The sequence below is a fragment of the Protopterus annectens genome, chromosome 5.part0 (assembly GCF_019279795.1).
Source record: "Protopterus annectens isolate FY-2018-M chromosome 5.part0, PAN1.0, whole genome shotgun sequence".
Lineage (NCBI taxonomy): Eukaryota > Metazoa > Chordata > Ceratodontiformes > Protopteridae > Protopterus > Protopterus annectens.
Window position 1 is genome coordinate 1,823,854,697 of NC_056735.1, and position 27,328 is coordinate 1,823,882,024.

A 27,328-nucleotide genomic window follows, 5' to 3' on the forward strand; every position below is an offset into this window, starting at 1 on the left:
ATTAAATAAAGCAGGCTGGCATAATATTCTTGATGTCAAAGAAAAGAAGTGGATAATTAAATTGGGTGGACTTTTTCCACCAGGTATTAATGAGCATCTATAAATTTGACCAGTTTGTTTTTTGTGGTTGATGTCATGCATAAAAGGAATTTGTTGTTTGTACTTTAAAACTGAGGAAGGCTATGTAACCATATTAGCCGAAACCGGTCTGTTTTTTCCTTTTTTTCTTTTGCTGACATATTAAAATACTGATTTTGTTCAGCATCACAGTTTGCTGGATTATTTTGCTACACTTCAAAACAGCCAACGTTCAGTAAAAGGAAGCATGTTAGGTCAGGTAATCTGGTCTCTGTGTGTACAAGTAAAGGCATGCAAATGAATGTCAGCACCACCACCTGCTGTACCATTAAAATGGATCAATAATAGAAAGAAAAGTAAGCAAAACAGGCTACACACTATTTATTAAATATAATTATTTTGCAAGCCAGAGATTTTGTTTATATTACAACAATGAAAATTAAATTTACTAACAGACAAATTATATGACCTGATCAACATCATGGCATGCTACATTTACCTCACTGCTGTACAGTACAGAGAAACACAGCTCCTGACTGCAACCTTGCCATTTTATATCAGTGACATTATTTAAAAGACATTTTGTAATTATCCAACATGCACATTCTTACACAAATGGCACCCCTTACTTTTATGGTGAGTACAGTCATAAGTTAGTGGCTCTTCTGTGTTAAAAGTAAGGATAAAATATTTGTTTTATATACATTTGTTAGCCATGTAAGCCCACTGGACACAACAGTCCCTTTTCAGAGGTAACCAGAGAGTACTGACTGGTTTAGCAACTTGCTCAGAGTTACACAGCAGACAGAGGTAGAAGGAATCAAACTGTGCCCTATGGATACACGGAGCAGCCCATTAACAGTTAGCAGCCTTTAACCAATTTAGTCAAAAATTCGAGTATTATAATAATTTTAAGTGGAAAAAGTAAATAACTTTAAATGGTATAATCATTGTAAGGGGGGTAAATAAAAGTGATCATAACTACAAAATAAAACTTTACTACTGTGCCATGTAATGTGACAAATGTTTGCATATGTTAACACTAAATTTCTCTGTTATACAACTGTTCATATTTAGGAAGAAAAATGTACGCATGTGAAAAACTTGTATTTGTCTTTCACTTGTCAAGTATGCTTATGATAATTTTTGTTATTCTCCCAATGCATAATAATAACAATCATAACAGTAACCACAGACTGGGATGTTCAATTAGGAGGCTACATCATTTTGGTGGCTTTTTTACCTATTAATATTATCTGGGCTCCCACTTCAAAATTTCCTCATCTATACCCAGAAAAATACTCAGAAAAAAATCTAAATGGCAGCACTGCTTTAATTAAAAATGCTATGCAAAAACTTAAAAAAAAAAAAATCAATTCAACCTCTCTGTTTTGGTCACTTGAAAAACTCAATCAGTCTGTTAGCGCAATGTCACTTACAAGGCATGGAAAAACATTTTCAAAAAAAAAAGGTTTCTTTCGCATTTAAATGGATTAAGGGCTATATGCCACTGTAATAATACAGTAAGATGAATCACCATTTCAGAAGATTTTTTCTATATTAAAATACCTCCAGTTTTTTGTCAAAAGAATTTTGTTTCAAAATAACATTTTATTTTCATTAAACAATTTCTCTGTCTGCTACTTTAAAATTATAATACACCAATTCATGCATCTATCTTAGAACAATGAATGCCAAATATTAAAGTAGCAAATCAAACCTCACACAGATGTGAAAGGCTTTTTAATAAACAATGCTCTACAGTAGTATGTATTGCAATCATATGAATATTTTTAGGCACAGATGATGCCAAAATGGACTTGAATCTCATTCCTAGCAACAAAGACCCCTGTCAATTAGAGGACATGGACGATTCCAACACCAATTCTACGCATTGTCAAAACAAGATTTGCAAATTTAAAATCGATATAAACCTTCCCAGAAAGGAGAAAAATCCAGACCCTCTGCTAAGCACTTCAAAGTTTTGCAGTCAAGGCCACAGCAGGCTTAAAATTCTCTCACTTTGGGTATGTATGAGAAACAAAGGGGCATGTTGATTCACAAGTGAAAATATTAGACTATTAACTTGGTCGTGTTGTTTTTAAGACCTGAGCTACTCAATGTCTTGAAAATTTGGCTAAAACAAACATGTATTTCACTTAGCAACTGCAATTATGCAAAATAAAAATTTAAAGCAGTCAGGAAATATTTCTTTCCAGTATATTATGCCCTTGGTCTGCACAGTATCAATTATTCCAGTCACAAATTTACCATTTTTAAGTTTTACTTCTTTTTCTTTTCTTGAGTTGAAGTAAACCAAGAGTCCAACAGCTTCTTGCTATAGTAGATCTGCCAGCCATGCACCTGAACAGCAACCACAATGAACAGATACAAGACTGACACTGCAGAAAAGCCAAATATAAATCGGTAAGCCTTGCCATGACGATACAGCTGTTGAGCCATGGGGAACATCTCCATACATCCATAAATTATTGGCGCAATAGAGAAGAGGCCAGTACTGATCATGGAGATTACAAGGTAGCTAATGTTGTTGCGAGGGAATGAAATGAAACCAAAGAATGAAGGAATGATGCTGAGAAGATAGGGATATTCCCACTGATAAGGCATGGCCACCACATCGTGAGACACTATTTTTAGGTGGGAGACCAGCATCTGGGCTGTGAGAAGTAACCACAAAAGTACATGTGCATATATTAGTTTTTTAATCTCAGACTTCAAGGCCACACTGCAAAGAAAAAGAAGAAAGCATTAGTACATCTCTGCTTGACCACTGCCGCCTTTTGCTTTAATTACAAAGAAAACAAAGACTGAATACTGCTCATGAAATGCCACACACCATCTTTATTACTTGCTCTACATATTTTCACTCTATTATCCATCAACTCTTATGAGCAAATGTTGGAGGCTGATGTTCAGCAATACAAAGCATATAAACTTCCCTCTAAGCAAGAACTTAAATAACTGGTCAAAATGAGAATGTGAGCGGTAGCAGCATTTAATGTTTGTGTAAAATAATATGCCAAGTACATCAACTTCTTCAAGAAATGATTCTGTGGTTATATGTAATCTGGGTGACATTTTAAGGGACCATTTATTTCTCCAAATACAAGAAAACTTTTAAAAATATTTAATTTGAAGTTATATTTGCCTGCTTTCCTTCAAAATACGTTATTCACTTCAATGGAAGAAATATGGGCTAGTGCTGAGAAATGCTGAGGCAACCATCTGTAGACAGGGGAATACTTAAACGGAAATGCAATGCAATGAATCAATGAGGGCATGTTTGAGCTACATTATATAATACCACCGCCAAAGGATATGCACACGAGGTATTTTTTTTCTGTCTGAATCTACTTTTGCAGATGCAATCCACACTATGCCTTTTGTGAAATTTCATGTTACTTCATTTAGTATTTGCCTCTACTCATCTACTACCTTGAACAAATTGGGCAATTAGGTCACTGACTAATTACAGGGCTAAAAAGAAGTTCAAAAAATGGATAGAGGGCAAAATGTGTTGTTTCTAAGTGTGAGTTACCAGTCATAGATGACTAGCTTGCCCCTCATCTGCATCCTGCAAGCAGGCAGATACACATAATGGATTTTACTCCATTAACTGGCAGGTGGTCTGCAATGCACACAGTATAATAGACATGTCACAGCGCCACCACTGAGGTAGTGCCTATTATTCCCAAATCAGGTACATGCAACTATTACATATGGTGCCTTCACCCAGGGACAAACATTTTGCTTGTGTGCCAGATATGCCTGGAAGCCATGATTCAAGACACTTAAGAACATCACAAAGTATAGTCGATTCTACAACCGACACAAGACATCAATGAGCTAATGTTTAAACAGGTGAAAGCCTATTTCTCACTGGTTACATGCCACTGGTACTGACCTGTAGTATGATCTAGAAATAAGCAGCAAAATATATGAAGTTTGTGTGTACACGGTCATACAAATGGATACAGTGGGATATTGTGATAGGTGAGAGGATGGATGTGCCAGAGTCAGTAATGGAGGAGGTGCTTGATGGAAAAGCTTGTGGAGGATCCAGCTGTGGTCTTGCAAGGCATAGGTGGGTACTATACACTGTAGCATTGGCTACGGATACTCGTATTGGGAGCCACATTAGATATAACAAATAGCAACAATGATGCATACTACAACCAGGCTAAGCATAAACTAATAATGTGCATGGACTAGCTGCACTGCACATCACAAGCTACCCTGGTAGAGTACCAAGGGCAGGGAACAGTTTTTGTATGCAGAGATGTGAAGGGTTACAGAAAGCATTGCCAACAGGTACAAGGGAAGGGTGGGGATAATGATCCAGGTGAATGTGTGTGTCACGGCCTGGTGAGCTGGCTTATTCAGGGGGGGGGGTCTCTGGTGTGGTGTACTTGAGCAGAGAGGTGTGGCAGTGGTTAATGTGAAGGTGTGTGCCTTGTCTCAATGAGAAGTCCAGGGTACCACCAAGAGGCTCTCTGTACGTTCTGAAAAATGTCAGTGGCACATTCCACAGCTCCCACAGAATGGTGTGCTTCCCAAGTGTGAATGGTGGGATGTGCCACAGGTATGTTCAACATGTACACACTTCCCATGTCTGTACCCAAGGTGTGCTTCAGTGCCCAAACACTGGTTACAGGCATGGAGAATGTGGGGCTATGAGGACCTATACCATCTCCTGTTTATCTCAATGTGGGCTTCACTATTACATATGGAAAAGGTCTGGTCATAACAATAGTGATGCCCATGGTATGCAGCTGCACAGAGGTACCCGGAGAAGAGAGGCACCTTGGTGCCTTTCAAAAATACTACATAAGCCATCTCAGTGGTCATCATGCAGACCACATGTATCATACCAACCAGCTCTGCAGAGTCATTTTGTGATATCCATGGAGACACCTGCCTCAGGTGTGGGGTTGAAACCATGATCTTGGCAACCACTGCTACTCCAGCTCATACTGTGCAGGATCTATCCTGTTCTGCAGTGTTGGCCAGCTTGTCATAGGCAGGTACTACGCTATCTGCCCAAGGGCATTTATAAGCCTAGCCAGAGTGTGTCGGCTTTCGCCACCCCATTGATTAACTGATCCTCTGTCAAGCAGAGCCAATGAAGTGATCCCAGGAGTGTATTTTCTGTTACCCATCCACTCGTCAAGGTTTCTCTTGAAGAGTGCGTTAGTAAGAGGCTTTGCCAAATGTAGTTTGGAATTTTGTTCCAAAGGATGGGGAGTCTCTGACAGGAATCTATCCCTCCAACATGTTCTATTTATTGTTGTGGCGAGGTTTAGCTCACTAGAGCGCGTGGCTCGCAGTGACTTGAATTTCTTTAGGTGGGGCATGTCCATCAATTCAGAGTTGGACATGGCTTTGTAAGTCAGGCAGAGAACACCTCTGAGTAAGCGATATGCCAGAGTACAGATGGAGTTTTTTCAGTCGGGCTGCATAGGACATATGTTTGAGGCCAGTAATCCTCTTGAGGTATTTTGTGGTCTCTCCAGCTGTTGGAAGTGTCTTGCGAGGTACATCCCAAATGGGGCATTGTACTCTACGATGGGTGTGATGAGTGACGAGTAGAGGGGCACTATAACTAGATGCGAAACCTTTAGTAATTAGATGAGCCACATAGGATTTCCTAACTACTTTGGCAATATGATTGTCAAAGGAGAGATTACCATCTACCTGGGTCCCCAGATCTCTTATTACTTCTTCTGTATTATATAATCATATTATAGTATTCTGTGACTAAAGGGGGAGTGGGCTCCATAGGCACTGGAGAAGTGTTTGTGGAAGGGGAAGGTGATATGACCACCAGATTACCTATACCGATATGTCATAGCAGCAGCCATCATCAGGCTTGGATATTTCCCTGGCATCAAGCATGCCAACATCCACAGTAGAGGACTCTGACACTGAAGCACCTGCGAAAACAGACACAGCATTTCAATGCTATGGTATATGGTGACAATCCCACATCCTGGTAAGGCTACAGCTGTAAAACAGATTGGCATGCAAAAAATACAGGCTATGTACCTTGTGCAGACTGAAGCTCCTATATGAACAAAAATCACTACACACTGTCTGGGTCTGGTTATGACACTGCCATGCTGCACTACATAAGAAACAAGCTGCCATGATGCATGAACAACAATGGCTATTATCCAAGAACACTTGTTTAGTGCTTTCATTCCTTATTATTACCAGAAACTTACAAAAACTGATCAAAGGTGTGATGTCTCTCCTCTGGGCCAGTAATTAAACAGCCGCAATCCTCACTAATGACACCTGTGGGGAACATTCACTCGGAAGAAAAAAATGGATACATACAGTACTTTCAGATGCAGCTCTCTGCACCAAGCACAATTTCCTTTAAGAGCACAAAGGGAGCACATGCCAGACCTGGGGCTGGGTTTTCCTCTCCAGGCCCCAAACAAGACTTCACCTTTCTTTCTGCAGAAACCAGTGATGTATGTCCCTTTTCCAAGCAGCTGACACACACACTGAGATTTGATTTTCACACACATACCTGGAAAAGGCTGGCACAGACTTACCAGCTCTGCCACTTCCACTTAGACCACAAGGTAGATTCACTGGTAACAGCCAGCTACTTTAAGGGTCTTACCAGGGTACCCCATTATTCTTAGTAAAATTAATACTTACACAAATGGTAGTATTAAACAAGCGGCAAGACTTTCAGGAGTATGAAATCACAGTGCCACATAATAAATGCAATTACTCTCAAAGGTTAAAATTTTTCCCAAAAAGATCAGCCACAATAACAGATGAAATAAAAAACATGAAAATACCGAATATCTACTTACAATAAACACCAGAGTTTCAAATCACAGGAAATATAACACCACAGATGGAAAGATTCACACACACACACAGAAAAACAGTACTCAACTAATATCACTATATTTTCCTGACTGAAGAATTAGTGTTCATCTTCCCTTGCTCTAGCAAGTAAGCAGGGAAGTGGAGGAGTGTCGAGTCTTTACCTGCTCAATAAAAAAAAAAAGATGCGTCTTATAAACATTGATGTGTTTAAATGGATTCACTTCAGAAGCTAGAAATACTGAAATCTCGAATTTCGGTATATTGAGCCCAAGAAGCCGAATCCATACAACAACAAAACCTGAAAACAGCGAAATTCAAAACCTCGAATACTGGAGGTTTTGAATTTTGCGGACACACACACACACACACACACACACACACACACACACACACAATCTGTCTACTACATGAAAGCAGCAAGCCCCCTACACCCCCCTACTTAAATATTCTCACTCTGAGGTCGCACTCCATACAAAACGCACACAAGCTACATTCTCCTTGCACACACACAAATCACAGCAACAAAACACACTGACACACACCACAGCCCCTACCCAAACCCCTTAACACACACACACATACTTACCTGAAGACATGACTGCAGCAGAAGTTTAGAAGTGCAAAATTCAAAACCTCTGGTATTTGAGGTTTTGAATTTCGTGCTTGTGAACTTTCACTGTTCTGCAGATTCAGCTTCTTAGGCTTGAAATACTGAAATTTTATTTATTTATTTTATTTTTATTTATTTATCATTTGTTGACCGGGAATGTCCGACTAGGTTCCACAGAGCCTGTTTTCAGCGGAGGCCCGGGGAGAAATGCTCCAGATGCATGTCTTTGTAATGTGGGAGGAAACCGGAGTACCCGGAGGAAACCCACGCGAACACAGGGAGAACATGCAAACTCCACACAGAAGGCACCCCAGCCGAGAATCGAACTGGAGAACCTCTTGCTGTGAGGCGACAACGTTAACCGCTGCACCACTGTGCCGCCCAAATTCGAGATTTCAGTATTTTGAGTTTCTGAAGGGAACCCGTTTAAACAAGGCATTGGTGACTATCCCTTTCTTAAAGTCTAAGAAGTGCTCATAAACACATTCTTTCAATTTTCTACAAGTCTTTCCTATTATACAACAGTGAACATGAATGGCATATTGCTAAATAAATTACCTGCTTAAGTGACCACTGATCTTAAATGTTTACCTCTAATATTAAAACTATCACAAAATAATAATTGAAAAAATTACATGGAGCTGCTTACTGCTTGGTGTGATGGATTTGCAGTGTTCTTATGACACTCAGTCTTGCTGGCTGGATTCTGCTAAAATTCAAAGTCTGATTATATTTGCATTCACAGTCTGTTGCATACAGAAACTTGCAGAATATACACTGATGAGAGAATATACTTTGCAGCATCAACTTTAAAGAGCAGTAACAAATAACTTTTTATAATAAATCAAACGAAACCACGTTACAGCTTAAAAGTACTGTTCCAACTTTACTTCTCATATAGTACAGATGATGTGAGAGATATAACATTTACCTCAGAACACCAAATGTGTTCCTACCATACCCCTAAACAACTGGATTTCTACAGCTCTTTATATACTCTTTTTAGTCATGCATAAACATATTTTGGAGAATTGCTTATCCTGTAGAAACAATACTAAACTTCCTTGTTTAACAATGTCTTGTAAGAGACCAGCTTTTCTGACAGTGTGAATATCCTGTAACAGTGTCCTGATGTCCATGTAGAAAAACATATTTTTGAGGAAACACATTGTCCTGTATACTATTTGAATCTGTGTATAGAAACATGTGTTCTTATGTCAATGCTGATAAGCATATCCTGTTTTTTATGAAGAAAAACATATTTTTGAGAAAACACATTGTCAGAGATCAGCTTTTCTGACAGTGTGAACATCCTGTATTTTATTTGGATCTTTGTATAAAAAAACATCTGTTCTTGTGCCATCCTGTTTTTCCATGCAGAATAACATGTCATTTTTCTTTAAAAGCAGATTTTGCATTTTTGTTCTTGCATACATCCTGTTTTGAGTCTGTAAGGGAAAAATGTCCATTCTTTAAAAGCAGATTTTGTATTTTTGCTCTTGCATACATCCTGTTTTGAGTCTGTAAGGGAAGAATGTCCATTCAGCAGATTCCTTTTCCAAGCCATGGTCATTTAGTATGACTGCTGATCACATATTACTTAAAACTTTGTTTCTGCATTTAAGCAAGCATTTTCTTTCAGCATATTTACAACATAATTTATTTCAGATGTATATTCATAAAATCTAACAATTCCCTCTGTTTTTAAACATACTCAAAACATTTTATATAGAAAACACAAGAAACAAACCTTTAGTTTGATACAACAAATCAAAATGCAATTTTACATAGTTAATACAATGATATTAAGTATTACTACCAAAACTGAATGTATTTAACAACTTTTTCTTTTGCAGACCATTCTGTGAAAATATTTTATCAGTTATGAGCTGTGTCTGCTTTAACGTTATTTTTTTTTAACTTGATCAATTTATTCTTTTGCAATCACAGAATTTAATTTATGACTTAGAACTGTTCCATTAACTCTTTGCAACTGTTGAATTAACTTTAAGAGACAGTAACCATGTGCTACTGCAAGCATTTATACACTACTGAAAACACACAATTTCAATGTCATTTTAACCATCACATTGTGTTCATGTCTCTGAACTGCTACAATGTATTCTGTACAGTATGTATTTACATAGACTGTTTGCTGTTCATGCATTTCAATTTACTAGGTATACTGGACCCACTTTTTTTAAAACATGTTTTTTCACACATATTTATTACTAGACATTTATTTAATTTGTACTGAATTCTTCTGCATTTGTACATACAATGACTATAAAGTACATTTAGTCTAATTTTACAAATTTAATATTAATATTAAGCAAAATCTTGGAAAATGTTTGTCTCTTTAGAAATATCTAGTGGAACTGATACCAAATGCATATGTTCTGTTATTTTACACTACATACTCAACAATTATTAAAAATATTCATGCTTTTTTATACCAACATTGTTTTGCCAAAAACATATTAAAAATAGTGACCATTCTTGCTATTAGAAACATTTATGCATTTTGCATATCTTTATTCTCTCTTGTATAGCTTTAATAAAACAATTTTAAATCATCTCTTGTTTTTAAACTATCTCTTGTATAGCTTTACAGTTTAACAGGTTGTAAATACAATTTAATACTAAACAATACAGTAATAACCATTATGATAGCTATTAACAACTTGTAAAATATCTTATCCTGTCAGGTTTAATCCAGTTTACCAGTATTTCTAATATGCTAATACCTGTTTTTTCCCTCCCCATAAAAGAGTATTGTCAAGAAGGAATGAGATATTTTTTCTTGTAAATTTGTTTGCTCTCTTTTTGGAAACACTCCCTGTTCTTCCTTCTTTTTGCACCAGGCTTTGTAATGATCACAATTTTGCTTAACGTGTCCTATTTTTTTACAAAAGAAGCATGTTGGTGCCTTTTACTCATTACCTGTGCTTGATCCTGGTACTACAAGCATAGAGGCAGGAGCTGGTGGTGCTGACACAGCTCTTTCTGCTGGTGGTTGGTCACACCATCTTTGCCTTCCCCTGTTTTTGACTTCACCAATTACTTCAAATGGCTCACTATTATCTTCACATGCAAAGATATGGTGTGAGTATAAAGTCCCATCATCGGCCATAGTCCGTCCCCTCATTAGTTTTTGTACCAAATCAGTGAGGGTATTAGAATTTTCTTCGTAGATACATTTAATATCCCCTGGAACCCCTTTGACTTGTTCTAAGAAGCAATGTATTAACTGTTTTTGTATGTCTCTTTTTCCCATGTCTCTGTCTGTTTTTTTATATATGATTTGAAATGCAAGTCTAAAATGATCACTTTGTTCCATCAATTTATCTGTGATAGTAATTTTAAAATTATCTAATAATTTGGCTGTGAGAGGCTGCCCTTGTGTAAATGCCATTAAAACGGCTGTCATACGTCCTACTTTAGTGTTCAACTGATAATCATCTTGCTTTAATTGTATGAAAGTTTTAAAACATTTGGGTTCCAATACTTTTCTTTTACAACTGCCCATAACTTATCAGTTCCTATATGGCCCAGTATTTGGTGATTTAACTTGACCAACTGGCGTGCCAACTGAAATGGTACATATGGTAACTGTAACCCTTTGGAGGTTGTGTATGCATAGTACTCCTTTGGTGGTATGCTGGCTCGCCATTGAAAAAATTACATGGAGCTGCTTACTGCTTGGTGTGATGGATTTGCAGTGTTCTTATGACACTCAGTCTTGCTGGCTGGATTCTGCTAAAATTCAAAGTCTGATTATATTTGCATTCACAGTCTGTTGCATACAGAAACTTGCAGAATATACACTGATGAGAGAATATACTTTGCAGCATCAACTTTAAAGAGCAGTAACAAATAACTTTTATAATAAATCAAACGAAACCACGTTACAGCTTAAAAGTACTGTTCCAACTTTACTTCTCATATAGTACAGATGATGTGAGAGATATAACATTTACCTCAGAACACCAAATGTGTTCCTACCATACCCCTAAACAACTGGATTTCTACAGCTCTTTATATACTCTTTTTAGTCATGCATAAACATATTTTGGAGAATTGCTTATCCTGTAGAAACAATACTAAACTTCCTTGTTTAACAATGTCTTGTAAGAGACCAGCTTTTCTGACAGTGTGAATATCCTGTAACAGTGTCCTGATGTCCATGTAGAAAAACATATTTTTGAGGAAACACATTGTCCTGTATACTATTTGAATCTGTGTATAGAAACATGTGTTCTTATGTCAATGCTGATAAGCATATCCTGTTTTTTATGAAGAAAAACATATTTTTGAGAAAACACATTGCCAGAGATCAGCTTTTCTGACAGTGTGAACATCCTGTATTTTATTTGGATCTTTGTATAAAAACATCTGTTCTTGTGCCATCCTGTTTTTCCATGCAGAATAACATGTCATTGTTCTTTAAAAGCAGATTTTGCATTTTTGTTCTTGCATACATCCTGTTTTGAGTCTGTAAGGGAAAAATGTCCATTCTTTAAAAGCAGATTTTGTATTTTTGCTCTTGCATACATCCTGTTTTGAGTCTGTAAGGGAAGAATGTCCATTCAGCAGATTCCTTTTCCAAGCCATGGTCATTTAGTATGACTGCTGATCACATATTACTTAAACTTTGTTTCTGCATTTAAGCAAGCATTTTCTTTCAGCATATTTACAACATAATTAATTTCAGATTTATATTCATAAAATCTAACAATAATTTTGTCATTGGGAGCACCGACCACCTTTAAACATTCCCTCAATACATTAACATTTCCATCCCTTACATTTTTGTTCTGCTCTAAATAGCTTTTAAATGATTTGTCTTTTTTGCATATTACACAAAGTCTCTCCTCTATTCACTGTATTATGGATTTGTCCATCATGAAAAGACCCCAATTTTTATTTAAACTATTCACAACAGCTCTATTATCAAGGGCATATGGGATAATAAATACTTTGTTACTTTCAAAACTGATTTCCTTTCCCAGAAACCCAAAGGGCTACAAATGTTCCCGCCACTTGTACCCAATTTTGGCAAATCTATACTATTCATTCTCTTGGATAAAATCCCATCTCTGATTTCCAAAACCAAACTTGCAGGGTAAATTCTCTTAAAGAGCATGTCCACTAAAACATCACATTCTTTACAGAAAACCTCCAAATCTAAAATCATTCTGGCTAATCGGACTAGTTGTCCTTTTAAAACAGCCTTCTTTTGATATTTAGGGCGTCATTTATTAAAATATAAATTAATTAGAAAATGTAAATTTTCTATGAATGTTTGAATAATATCTTTGGTTCACTTTTTTTTCAACTCATCCAAATAAACTATTTTTTCATCATCAAACTTGCATGTGAATTTTAAGAATTCAGCTGTTCTGTTAATATAAATAAATTCTAATCTACTGAGAGTATCACTTCATAAAATTAATAAATCGTCCAAAAATCATGTAAAGTGTAAACAGGAATTTTTAAATTCACTGTTAAATATATATATTGCGATTCCCAGTGTGCCATAACAAAGTTTACGAAAATAAGGGAGCATGCTGCTCCCATAGCAATGACTGTTCTTTGTCAAAAAACTGGTCTTCAAAGTAAATTTTGTAAAACCACTTCTATTAACACAGTGATATCAATCTAATCAGGGGTAGGGTGTAAATTAACATGCCCAAGAATATATTCTTCAAACCACTGGATACTAATATCACGTGGCATCGCTGAATATATATGTTTTGAACATCAATGGTAACAAAAATCTTATTAGTTAGGAACTGTAACCAATTCAATTTGCTTAAAAGTGACAAGAATCTTTAGTTATAAGTCAACTTGCCCATACCCTCTTAAAATAGTATCTAAAAAAGTTCCTAAAAAGTCTTGGACCGTCTGAATGGCAGATTTTCAAGGCACATATGAATTTTCAGAATACCGACGAAACCAGCTATTACTGGTCTTTCATTTCTCAAAGTCAAACTCATTTTTAGAAATTTGGCCCTGCATTAACATATCTTCTAACATGTCCACTCTAGAAAACGCAATAGAGATTTACAGGATGTTACTAGGCTATTGACCTTAGGGTCTTTACAAGCCTAGCCATTAAATCCCAATATAATACTAGCTGAGAGATGATATCTCTGCTCAAGGTTTTTATAGCAAAGACTACCTATGTCCAGGAGAGAAGCGGGGTAATCCCTGGCAGAAATTTACGGTTTCACATCCAGTCGTCCAGGTTGCGCTTAAACAGGGTCATAGAGATGATCTGCTTGATTATGGATTAGAAGTCTATTCCAGAAAAGTGGCAACCTCTGAGAGATGTATCTGTCTCTACAGCAGGCTCTGTTTATATTGCAGGCTAGACAGAGGTCCCTGAAAGGGTGACTAGCCTCATTTGACTTACGGATGTACAGCATTTCCATTAGATTTGGGTCAGAGAAAGCCCCGTTAGCCAGACGCAAGTTGTCTCTTAAGTAATCTATACACTACTGAGCACAGAGACAGTGACTTCAGTCTGTCCATATAAGACATGTGATGAAGACCCTGAATTTTCTTAGTTAGAAATCCTCTGAGGTCTCTCAAGTTGCTGCAGGTTTCTGGCACTATACATACCAAAGGGAGCATTATATTCAATAATAGCCCTGATGAGGGATAAAGTACATGGCAGTTGTAACCTCTTTTGCTTTTGAGGAGATGCCTTTGCTAATCATGTGTGTAGAATGCCTTCTTCACCACAGTAAATACATGGTGGTCAAATCTGAGGTCATAGTCAACTTGTGTTCCCAGGTCTCTCACTACTGAATTGGTGCTTATACTGTTTACTTTTACTGAAGGAAATGATTACGCATTTTTTTGCATTTAGTTTAAGACCATGGCTTAGGCACCAATCATTGGTCTGTGTTAGCCCCTTCTGAAGTACACTGACGTCACTAGGGGATTCAATGAGAGCACCTAATTTGCAGTCATCCACAAACTTAGTTAGCTACAGCCCCTCCATTTTAGCCTCTACTTCTAAGAAATATATGCCAAATAAAAGGGGGCCCAGCACTGACCCTTGTGGGACTCCACTGGTGACAGGACTGCTAGTAGAGGTAAAGTCTCCCACGTGAGCCAGTTTGCAACCCACCTGACAACATGGCGGTTGATATTCAACTGGGTTAGTTTGTCAGTGATGCCCGAATATGGGATAGTGTCAAAGGCCTTGGCCAAGTGAAGTTAGCCTGTGTGCACAGCTTTGCCCTCATCTATGGCTCTAGTCACACTCTCTAAGTCCACAAGGTTTAGAAGGCATGACTTGCCCTTGACAAAACCGAACTGGGACGGATCCAAGGTTTGGAGGTCACCTGTATTGTTATTTATGAGGTCCATGATTATTTGTTCCATTGCCCTACAGATGAGGCTGATTAAACTTGTGGGTCTATAGTTACATGGGTCGGTTTCCGAGCCACCCTTATGGAAGGGATAATAGTTGACTTTTCCATTCAATGGGGGCAAAGCCAGTAAGTACCTGGGCTGTTTGACTTGAGTGCCTATTGGAGTAGCTAACTCTTGTTTTAGAACATCAAGAATGCAGCCCAGAATGCCATCTGTTCCCATGGAGGCTTTACTCTTAGTCTTGGAGACAGCATTGATGACTTGCTCTTTGGAGATGCAGGGAGGAGATGATGAAGACATGGTTTGTGGTACGCCTGGAGGGATGGGTGTGTGTGAACTTTTTCACCAAACCTGTCTGCTAGCAGGCTTGCAATTTCTGCAGGATCAGTGTGTGTGATGCCATCCACAATTAGTTCAGTGAACATACCAGTCCTACCTTTTAGGTTGCGGACGTAGCTGAAGAAAGGCTTATGGTTATCCTTGGCTATGGTTGCTAAATTTTTCTCACAGTTGCTCTTTGAAGATTTTGCGAGTTGTCTTATTTGCTTGTTTAGGCTGAGAAAAGTGCACTTCCAGTTCTGGGATCTCACTTTTGTATTTTTAGGGAACAGATTATTTTGCTTATTACTGCGGTGGTGGTGCTGCGGTAGCGTTGTCGCCTCACAGTAAGACGATGTCCTGTTCGATTCTCAGCCAGAGCGTCTTGTGTGTAGACATGCGTGAATGGGCGTACCTTCGTTGAAGGTTGTGCATCAGGGCTGGCAACTCGGCACGTAAATATCTACTGCCAGTCATTAGCAGACCGGAGTTCCACTGTGGTGACCCCGAACCGGGAAAAGCCGAAAGACACAACAACAACAACATAATTAAATGCTAGACGTCAACCAGGATGTTTTTTTTTTTTTTTTTGAGGATCTTGCTTTAAATCCTATCTGGCACAGTTGTGTCTATACATTTGTGTAGATGTTTATACAGGGCATCCGTGTATACCATAGTATAGCAGCCAATGCCATCTGTGAAAACTGGAGCTTGGAAGTCTAGGATACCTTCCCTTAAAAGGGTAGTTAGCTTTGGTGAAGTGTTTTAGCCAGACTCCTCCTCTGGGGAGCTCTGGTGCTATTGTTACTTTAAAAATGACTGATTTATGGCCAGATTTAACCAGTGTGCACCCTACACTTGAGGTGTTGCATCAGTCACTCATATTGGTGAGGACCAGGTCTAGAATGTCTAAGCCCCTTATGAGGTGGGGTACTATTTGCACCTGGGTTTTGAGTAAAAGTCCAGGAACTTTTGTGCGAGTGAGTTTCCCAATTAATGGAAGGATAGCTGAAGTCACCTATGACTAGGATGTTAGGCCATACCTTAACTGTCCCAAGTAGGTCTAAATAAGCTGTGTTCATGGAAGGGGACCTGTAACTTGACTATGACCTGAAAGGGGTTCTAAACTAAGTCATTTGTGCTTGGAGTAGTTCCACAGAGTTTTCTTGTCAAACCAGTCTAGAGATGCAATTATCCTTAATGAAGATAGAGACTCCACCTCCTTTGGCTTTCACACCTTCAATTTGCAGTCGGAAAGTGTGGAAGGCACTGTAGCCTTGCAAGGCCGGGGTATTTTCTGCAGCCTTGAGCCTGGTTTCTGTGACTGCATAGACGTCAACATCTTCCAAGGAGAGGACTGCTTCCAGAGAGTGCAGTTCCTGATTTAAACTCCTAGCACTTAGCAGCATGATCCTTAGTTTCTTTCTGTTTGATATTTTCACATTGCAAAATTTGTTGTTGTGATCCTGCCTAAAAAAGGAGTTATGGGGGTGTCAAGTGCCTTAGCCAGCAACCGAAAGCCTACAGGTGCCAGATGAAGACCATCTCTGGCAAAGCAGCGTGGTCTATCCACCATATCATCCCAGGCTGACAGGAACTGGATCAACTTAGGATGACACCAGAAACTAAGCTAAATTATTGAAGTCAATCATTCTCTGTTTATATTGTGGTATCATCTTAGGGGAGGGTAAAATGTTACTCAAAGCTACGGACATACTGGGATATACATTCAGAGAGTTCAATCATGTCTCTCTTCATATAGTTCAGAGATGTATGTCAAGTAATTTACACCAACACGAACTATGATGGAGTCATAACAGTACTTGTTGAGAGACTTGAGTGCATGTTCGATCTGGTGAATCTTTGCACCTGACAGGTAGCTGATCACAACCTTTTTCTTGCTCAACTTGTGAGTGGGGTATCTGTATGTCTCACTGTAGAGTCACTTATAACTAAAACATATGGAATACCTGTGCATTGCCTTAATGGCTTATTCACAGGATCATAGGAGGTTACGAAGCTAATGACCCTAAGGCCCTTTCAAGCCTAGCCAAGTTTTTACCATTATTTCCACAATCAGCATCTATTGCTCTGTCCAAGAAAGACACAGGTGGAACCCCTGTGGTGAATTTACGGGTACCCATCAAATAGTTCAGACTGCGTTTGAAGAGGCCCAATGAGGTGCTCTGCTTGACATGAAGTGGGAGTCTGTTCCAAAGGTGTGGTAACCTCTGGCAGACAAATATGTCCCTCCAGCAGGCTCTATTAATGTCACATAACAGGTTAAGGCCTTTAGAGAGAGTAACCCATGTACTATTTGAGTTATGATATACAGCATTTCCAATAAAGCAGGGTCAGAGATAGTCTTGTATGCAAGGCAGAGATCGCCTCGGAGTAGTCTGTATGAAACAGAACAGAGTGACAGCGATTTCAGACAATCCTCATAGGACAGATGCTGAAATCATGAGGAGGAAAGAAATGAGGAAATCATTCTATGTTGCACAAATTATAGGAAGTCATTATTCCACTGTATTTGACATTCATCAGACTTACCGTTGAGTACAATGCCCCCTTTGGTATGTACAAGGCATATACAACAACTGAACGTCCTCAGAGATTCCTCACTAAAAGAATACAGGGTGCAAGTAAAATGTCCTATGCAGACTGTGTCAAGACTCTAGCCCTGTATTCTGTCTCCTACACGCTTATGAGGGGAGATCTATGCCTGGCATACAGGACATTGTCAGACCCCATTCTGATGGACCTCCTGCATATCTACAAAACAAACAGTACTGGAATTACCCATTCTAAAGACTTAAATGCCTGTGATATAAACAGGACCTGCTGGAGAGATAGGTATGTATCCCAGAGACTACCCAGTCTATGGAACAGGCTCTCCGTCCATGTGAAGCAGATTTCCTCTCTAACCCAATTCAAGTGCAGCTTTAACAAGTGGATGGGAAACTGGAAATTCATCCCTGGTTTGGCACCAATGTCTCTGACGGACACAGGTAACCTGTACATGGTTCCCAGGCCCACGCTTACACTTATCAAGGGCATCAGAACAAGTCAGAGATTTGGGATGCATGGCTAGGCTTTGAGAGGCCCTTGTGGTCGTTGGCCTAGCGGATGCCTATGAATCTATGAAGACCTTGAATTTTACTTGTGAGGAAACTTTGTGATCTCTCTGACTACTGCAAGTGCTTGGAAAGGTACATACTAAAAGGGACACTGCACTCAATTATTGGCCTGATGAAGGAACAGTACAAGGTGGCTATAACTTCATTTTTTTCTGGAGGCTATGTCCTTACTTATGAGATGAGCAATACAGAATGCCCTTCTTACCACTGTGGAGACATGGTGATGAAAGGTAAGGTTGCTGTCAACCTGTGTGCCCAGGTCTCTCTCACCAGTGAGTGCATACTTCGGGCATTGTTATTGATATGGTAGTTAGCAGGAACGATCACACTTACCGAAAGGGACACATTTTTTTTGCATGGAGTTTAGGGACACGACTTTGGCACCAATCATTTGTTTAAGACCCTTTTGTAGGATGATGACATTGTTTGGAGATTCTAGGACAGCTCCCAATTTGCAGTCATCAGCAAACTTTGTCAACCACAAACCTTTAGTTTCAGCTTGTACTTCGGAGAAATAATTTCCAAACAGTAGAGGTCCCAGGACTGGTCCCTGTGGAACACCACTGGTTACAGATCTGCTGTTGGAGGTGGATCCCCCTATTCTGACTATATGGGTTCTCTCAGTGAGCCAATTAGCGACCCACCTATTGATATAAGGGTTGATACCTAGCTGGGTGAGTTTGTCAATGATGCCAGAGTGTGAGACAGTGTCAAAAGCCTTGGCTAAGTCTAGGTATCTAGGTAGGCTGTATGCACAGATATCCCCTCATCAAAAGCCTTGGAGACTGTCTCGAAGAAATCCACCAGGTTTAACAGACAGGATCTCCCATTAACAAATCAAATCCAGATGGAGTAGGGTCTTGGCGAGAGACAGGTGCTACTGTTATGTGTAGTGGGTGCTTTGGGTGTTGTGTTAAGAGTAGCATGTTTGCATTTTAGAGGTGCCTGGTGTTTAGGCAGGTTTCTGGAGAGTACCTCTGCATATGAAGGTTTATGTGCTGGGTGCATATTACAAACAGGGGTCATGGCGTATGATCTGACAACCTGTTTAGTGTTGCTGTTCTGAGCGTGAAAGAACAGGGAGTAGAGATTCTTAGTGTAGAAGCATTTCTCGCAAATTGTACTTGAGTGACTTAGGAGTAAGGAGTTGTCAGTGCAGGTGAAGCGCAAAAAAGAAAAAGAACATATCTACCAGGCTGGCAGGAGAAACGGGGAAACTGACAGTCCATAACGCAAGGTTTGAAAGTGGTATCTCAGCAGATGAGGAGAAAAAGATGAGGGCATCAGGCAGGGAGCTATTTTAGAGCAACTAACCTAAGGGGTTGTACAGTAGGAGGTCTATAAAAGAGGGGATTTATAGGGTTTGATGTGGACAGGTAAAATCTCTGCTGAGTGGTTCACTGAACAGCTGAGAGCTATTCAAGAACCGCTCTGCTAAACAGCGGCCACTTCTAAGGGAAAATCCTTCTGCTGGCACCTTTGCGTCTACAGCTGCCAAACGCTACCCCCTCTGTGTGGCAGTGCACTACACGCAAGCAAGAGCAAAGCAGCTAATACAAAGAAACCAGTGAAAAAGCTCAAACTGAGCCCTGCAAAACAGCTCAAACTGTGCCATAAACCAGTAACCTTCAATAGTCCTACTGTACGTTCCTGCCACAATGGTACGGGGGACTTCTCCAAAAAAAGATGTCCTAATATTTAGTGCTTAATTTACAACAGAACCAATTCAACCAGTCTGAACCCAATCTATACTATGGCCAACAGAAGTGCAACAGAACAGAAAAAAGCAGGACAGGTTTTTAATTAAATAAGCCACAATGTAAAAAGCGGCACAGCTTTTCTTAAATTAATAGCAACAGAATAAAACAGAAATAGATAAAAGCAGCAGATTTTGTGAAATACAGTCCAAGTGCAACAAATGCAGTAGTGAAATACAGTGCAAAGCAGCAGCAAACAGTATAATTTTTTTAACTGCAGAAGTACACAGTATACAAGAGAAGTGCAAAGAAAAATGCTTTTGTGCATTTCCCAGCTCAGAAAGATCACGTAAACACTTATAATGAATAATCCCAGTCCTGCTAATATAAAAGCACTGTAAGTGTGTGTCCAGAGTGGAGGGCTATCACAAAGATATGGATACAGCACAGCACCTTAAACAGCACACAGAAGTGTGATTATTCAATAAAAAGTACTTCACTTTGTATAAATGAGCCAAAACAGACAACTGTACAGAATCTATAAACGTACTAAAAACAAGATAAGCTGATTACTATGCTCTACAGCCAATAAAACTACATGCAGAAATCTCAAGTGTTCCCTCAACCTAGATAGACCAGGCTACCTCCCAGTGTACTAGAAGGAAAATACATCAACCCTGATGAGAAAACAAGGGCTTGCTACAGTGTAAAAATACACTACTTTATCCAACAGCTAGCTAGATAACAAATTCAGAGAAGTAAATCAGTACAATAGACAATAAGAGGCAAGATGTACTTTTTCAATACAAGCACAAGGAAAGGCAAATAAATAATTCACAATAGCAGCAGTGTGGAAAGTGAATAGCTTAAGCTCAATTTACAGTAGGGGTGGGAAGTTTAAAATCACCAGGTTTAAAGACAAGACTGATAAACAGCAGGGTGGGTGGAAAATCCTAGCAGGGATTCACCAGCAGTGCTATAACTCATGCAGTCTTGAAATCCTCCAGACCAAGACAGAGGCTCAGAATTTCATTTTGTATTGAAGTATCACTTAGGAGACGGTTCAAATTAACCAATGAAAAAAACGTGAAATATGACCCTAGGTAATTTAAGTGCTTCTCTCGCACAGAACAAAACCACCAGGCAAATATTTCTTAAACAGAAAACAAAATGGAGCAGACAGACACAACAGCTCTATCAGACAAAAACATACAGCTTTACTTTCTTACCCAGCAAGGAATCACCAGCAGTGCTGTATCTTATGCAGGTTTTCATTGCATGATACATCAACATAAGAATCTTCCATCAATAAAACATTCAAGCGACTAGTGTAATCTTCACCGTTGATAATTACCAGCCCACTCCCTTTGTCTGGTTTCATCACCCTGACATATCTATAGTCACTTATTCTTTAAATAGCTTCTCTACCAGACATATTGCACAACTTAACACTTTAATGTTCAAGATATTCCCAATATCAAGTTAATGCTCTCTCAAATAATTGTACATTACGGTTCAGTGAGGGGTCTACGCAAGGCATTACATTTAAATTATCACCTGAAAACCATAAGGCTAAATTCAGTTCACGGGTGTACAATTTTAAATCCATCAAAACGTCTACTACATTTGTTCTTCTAGCTGGTACACAGGTAGTCTAGCTAACAAATTCACATTATTAGAAGTAATATTTGTTGATGAAAAATTACAAATATTTAAAGTCTTTTTAGTCATTAAAAACTACTTTAACCACACTGTCGCAGTCATGTTCAGTAACTCGATTTACGACCAGCTCTTGTTGCTGCTGTTTGTAAAACTTCTTCGGCTTGGCGCCCTGTTTGAAGAACACTTCATTGCGGACTTGCTGCCTCATGATATTCCTTGGGTGATTCCTGCTCCATATTCACTCTGACCTCCTTACACCAACCTGTACTACAGGGGCTGGTTCAGTGTACGGCCCCATATATGAATCTGGTGAAGTAACATCCTACTCACTTCTGATTGAACACAAAATCATCCAAATGATCACCATGGAAACTGGGTGGACCAGGATATGCTTCCCCATTGACAAAATCATTTTATATTGCAAAACAGACTAAGGTGTTTTATTCATACTGGTAAAGATATTATTATAATTCACACTGTAGTTAGAAAACAGATCCTCTCCAATGGACTAGTTTAAAATATCTATGAACATTACTTCTAATCATGTAAACATGTTAGCTAGAGGTCTTAACTATGTACCAGCTAGAAGAACAAACGCAGTAGAGGTAATGCCTTGAGTGGGCCCAGCTGTTTTAACCAACCACTAAACCATAATGTACAACTACTTGAGAGAATTTGTGAACTTGACATTAGGAACATTTTGAAACATCCAAGTATTGATAAGTTCTATAATATGTCTGGTAGTAAAGTTAAGCTGTTTAAAGAAATATGCGACAATAGAACTATCAGGGTGATGAAACCAGACAAAAGGGGTGGGCTGGTAATAATGAACAGTGAAGATTATACTAGTCCCATGAATGTTTTACTGATTGAAGATACTTACGCTGAACTATTACAAAAATGAAATTAATACTGCGTTTTGTAGAGTGGACATGTTAGAAGACATGTTACTGCAGGGCCAAATCTCTAAAAAATGAGTTTAACTGATAAATGAAAGACCAGTAACAGCCGGTATTTTCGGTATTCCGAAAATTCGTAAGTACCTTGAACATCCGCCATTCAGATCATCTGTTGATGCAACAAGGTCTAAGACCTTTTATATAGCAACAAGGTCTAAGACCTTTTATATAGCAAAGTGTTTGGATAGTATTTTAAAAGAGGGCATGGACAACTTACTGTAAAGATTATTGGCACTTAAGTAAATTGAAGGAGGTGCAGTTTGTAGCCAACACTATTTTTGTTACCACTGACATTCAGAACAGTGACACCACACGATGTTAGTCTCCAGTGACTCGAAGAATATATTTTCAGACGTCTTAATTTACACCCAGATAAGATTAATGCTATCACTGTGTTAATGGAAGTGGTTTTAAAAAATAATTTCATTTACTTTGAAGGACATTTTTTAAACAAAGAACAGGGGTTGCTATGGGAGCAGCATGCTCCCCGATCTTCACAAACTTTGTTATGTCACAATGGGAATCGCAATATGTATTTAACCGAACATTTAAAAATTCCTGGTTACTCTACACACAGTTTTTGGGCGATATATTCATTTTATGGAGCGAGTCTTAGTAAAGTACAATAACTTATTACTTATATTTATAAAGTCTTAAAATTTGCACACACGTTTGATGATGAAAAAAAATAGTTTATTTAGATAGAGTTAAAAAGATTAGGTAAACCAAAGATCTTGTTCAAAGATACATAGAAAACCTACATTTTAATAAATGGCACTCTAATATCAAAAGAAGGCTGTTGTAAAAGGACAACTAGTCCTATTAGCCAGAATGATTTCAGATTTCGTGGTTTTCTATACAGAATATGATATTTTTAGTGGACATGTTCTTTAAACAGATGTTACCCTGCAAGTTGTGTTTTGGAAATTAGAGACGAGATTATATCCAAGAGAAGGAATGGTATAGATTTGCCAATATTGGGTTAAAGTGGAGGAAACATCAGCAGCTCTTTTGGATTTCTCATAGGTTCACAGCCTAGTACCTACCAATGAAGCTATCTGCCAGAAGGCATTTATAAGCCTAACTAGAGTGTCAGCTTTCGCCGCCCCATTGATTAACTGATCCTCTGTTAAGCAGAACAAATAAAGTGATCCCAGGGGTGTATTTTCTGTTACCCATCCACTCATCAAGGTTTCTCTTGAAGAGTGTTGGTGAGGGGCTCTGCCTAATGTAGTTTGGAATTTTGTTCCAAAGCATGGGGAGTCTCAGACAGGAATCTATCCCTCCAGCATGTTCTATTTATTGTTGTGGTGAGGTTTAGCTCACTAGAGTGCGTGGCTCGCAGTGACTTGGATTTCTTTAGGTGGAGCATGTCCCATCAATTCGGAGTTGGACATGGCTTTGTAAGTCAGGCAGAGATCACCTCTGAGTAAGCGATATGCCACGGAGTACAGCCCGAGTTTTTTCAGTTGGGCTGCATAGGACATATGTTTGAGGCCAATAATCTTCTTGGTGAGGTACTTTTGTGGTCTTTCCAGCTGTTGGAAGTGTCTTGTGAGGTATATCCCAAATGGGGCATTGTACTCTATATGATGGGTCTGATGAGTGACGAGTAGAGGGGGCAATATAACCTCCATTTCTAGATGCAAACCCTTTAGTAATTAGATGGGCCACACAGAAGGATTTCCTAACTACTTTGGCAATATGATTGTCAAAGGAGAGATTACTATCTACCTGGGTCCCCAGATCTCTTATTTCCTCTTCTGTATTAAGGGGGCTGCCACTTATGTGGTAATTTGTGGGTGTTTTGTTTTTCCCAAATGGGATGACTATGCATTTTTTGACATTTAGCTTGAGGCCATGACTTTGACATCAAGTGTCCATCTCAGTAAGGCCCTTTTGGAGGATGTCCGTGTCAGCCGAAGAGACAATTATGACTCTTAGTTTGCAGTCACTGGGGAACTTGTTAGCCATAGTCCTCCTGCGTTTACTTGTACTTCTGAGAAGTATATGCCGAACAATAGGGGTCCCAGGACCGAGCCTTGCAGGACACCACTTGTGACTGGTTTAGAGTCGGACCTGGAGCCTGCTATTCTTACCATGCGAGTTCTGTCTGTAAGCCAGCTGGCAACCCATCTCGTGACATAGGGGTTTATGTTCAGGCTGGTGATTTTTCTGTAATACCAGAGTGGGGAATGGTGTCGAAAGCCTTGGCGTGGTCAAGGTAGGCTGTGTGAACCACCTTTCCCTCGTCTATGGCCTTGGTGACTGTCGAAGAAGTCAACCAGGTTTAGTAGGCATGATCTGCCCTTAAAGCCGAACTGGGTCAGGTCAAGTGTTTAGAGGTTCCCAATGTCTTTGTTAACGAGTTCCATGATGATGCACTCCACAGCCTTGCAGACTAGGCTAGTCAGGCTTATGGGGCGATAGTTACCACGGTCAGTTGTAGCCCCTCCTTTGTGGAGTGGAATAACCATTGCTGTGGGCCATTTTATGGGCACACAGCCTGTGGAGAAGCTGAGGCTGAACAGCGCGTTTAGGTGAGGGGTTAGTTCGTTCTGTAGTTCATGCGAGACTCAGCCTGAGACACCATCTGGCCCCATTGATGCTGTGTTTTTGTCTTTTGAAATGTCTGTTTTCACCTGTGTGTCTGTGATTTCCAGGACACTACACTTTTCCGGTATTGTTGTGGGCCCTTTTGGGGGTGAAGTTTGCACTGAATCTACCTGCCAGGATGTTGGCAATATCAGTAGATTCAGTACATTTTGTGCTACTTTGCACTAGTTCAGTGCATATCTGCGAGTTGCCACTTAGATTCTTAACATAGCTAAAGAAGGCTTTGTGGTTATCTTTTGAATCCTTGGCTATTTGTCTTTCGAAGTTAGCCTTGGATGATTTTATGGAGGGACCTTAAGTTTCTTACAGATAAGGGATGTCTTTCCTTCTTGGGATTTGCTTTTTCCTGAACTAGTTTCCTCCTTCTATTGTACAGCCTGTTTAGGACAGGGGTCCACCAGACTGGTTTCCTTCTCTTAGAAGAGTGAGCCTTGGTTTTGCTAGGGATGGCACGATCCATGCATCCCTGTAGGTGCTCACAGAGTGCATTTGTAAAGGTTTCTGCATCTTGGGCAGTATTATCCTTTAGGGTGGGGGGGCTGTGAAACTTACCGCCTCTGTCTTAAGTAAGGTGAAGTTTGCTTTACAAAAGTTTTTTACTGTGGTTTCCTTAGCTGGGGGTGGTGGTGGGGTGTGGACATCCAGAGTGATTAGTTTATGGTCTGATCTAACCAGTAACAGGTTGACCTCCGGTGTGGAACACCTGTTGCCCACGTTGGTGATGACCAGGTCCAAATCTGTTTTCACCTCTGGTAAGGGAGTTTACCAGCTGATCCAGGGTGTTTGAGTTGATGAATTCTAGGAAGCGCTGGGCCTGGGAGTTTGTACTCTAGTAGGTTTCCCAGATAATGTTAGGGTATTGAAATCGCCCAATATCAGGGTGTTCGGTAGGACCTTCATGTTTTTTCCAGTGTCTCCAAAAAGGTGGAGTGGTGGTCCTGGGCCATGGAACATGATCTGTAGCATGCCACAATTTGCATTGCAGATTTGCCCGATGTTAGCTGCACATGGATGATCTCAGAGGTAGCATGCTGCGCTAGTAACCTGGAGGTGTAGGTATCCTTGATGACTATGGAAACACCCCCCCCCTTTTGTGTTTCGGTCCGTGTTCTGTGGCCAAAACATATGGTATGAGTTGTAGCCCGGTAGTGCTGGGGTGCTCTCTGGAGCCTTGAACCAGGTTTCAGTTACTGCACAGATGTCGACGTTCTCCATACTGAGGAGTGCTTCGAGCGCATGCACTTTGAGATTTACACTCCTGGCGTTGAGTAGCATACCTCTCAGTTAATTGTGCTGTTTACGGACGTGGGTTTGACTTTTGAGCCTTGCCTAAAAAAGGCACTATGGGGGCAGCAACAGCCTTGGCCAGTATTTGAAAGCCTAAGGGGGACAGGTGCAAGCCATCTCTTGCGAAGCAATGCGGCTTGTCGAGCATGTCGTCCCAGGCTGACAGACACTGGATCCCCTTTGAATGACACCAGAGGCTTAGCCAATTGTTGAAATTGATATTTTTTTCTTTATACTGAGGTATCATTCTTGCTGAGGGCAGGATGCTACTTAGGGTCAGGGTCATACCAGCCTGGGCTACATGTTCAGGGAGCTCTTCCATGTCTCTTTTCATGTAGTCCAGGAAGGTATGTCTCAGGTCATTCACGCCACCATGATCAGAGAGCTCTTCCATGTTTCTTTTCATGTAGTCCAGGGAGGCAAGTCTCAGGTCGATCACACCAACATCAACAATGACAGTCATATTTGTACTTGTTCTGAAGTGACCTGAGAGCTTGTGTTATGTGGCGGATTCTGGCTCCCGACAGGCAGCTAACTTTCTGCTTGTCCAGCCTAGTGAATGGGATATCAATGTGCCTGATTATAGAATCGCCTATTACTAATGTGTTCGGTATGTTATTTCGCCTTAAGGGCTGTGATTGTGCGGCACATTGACTTTGTGTTTTATGTGCTGTCTGGTTTGTGACTAGAGGTGCAGGT

At 39.7% G+C, this 27,328-nt stretch overlaps 1 protein-coding gene across 4 annotated transcripts in view; it reads right to left on the reverse strand.

Annotated features, from left to right (window-relative positions):
• Positions 1–444: 444 nt before the first annotated feature.
• The window catches only part of JAGN1 (jagunal homolog 1), a 145,780-nt gene continuing 118,896 nt past the window's right edge, over positions 445–27,328 (reverse strand). For all 4 annotated transcript variants that reach the window (XM_044071648.1, XM_044071650.1, XM_044071647.1 and 1 more), the window contains one exon: positions 445–2,824. In XM_044071648.1, the coding sequence (XP_043927583.1) occupies positions 2,362–2,824 (463 nt within the window). In that variant the 3' untranslated portion in view covers positions 445–2,361. The remainder of the gene's footprint in view (positions 2,825–27,328) is intronic.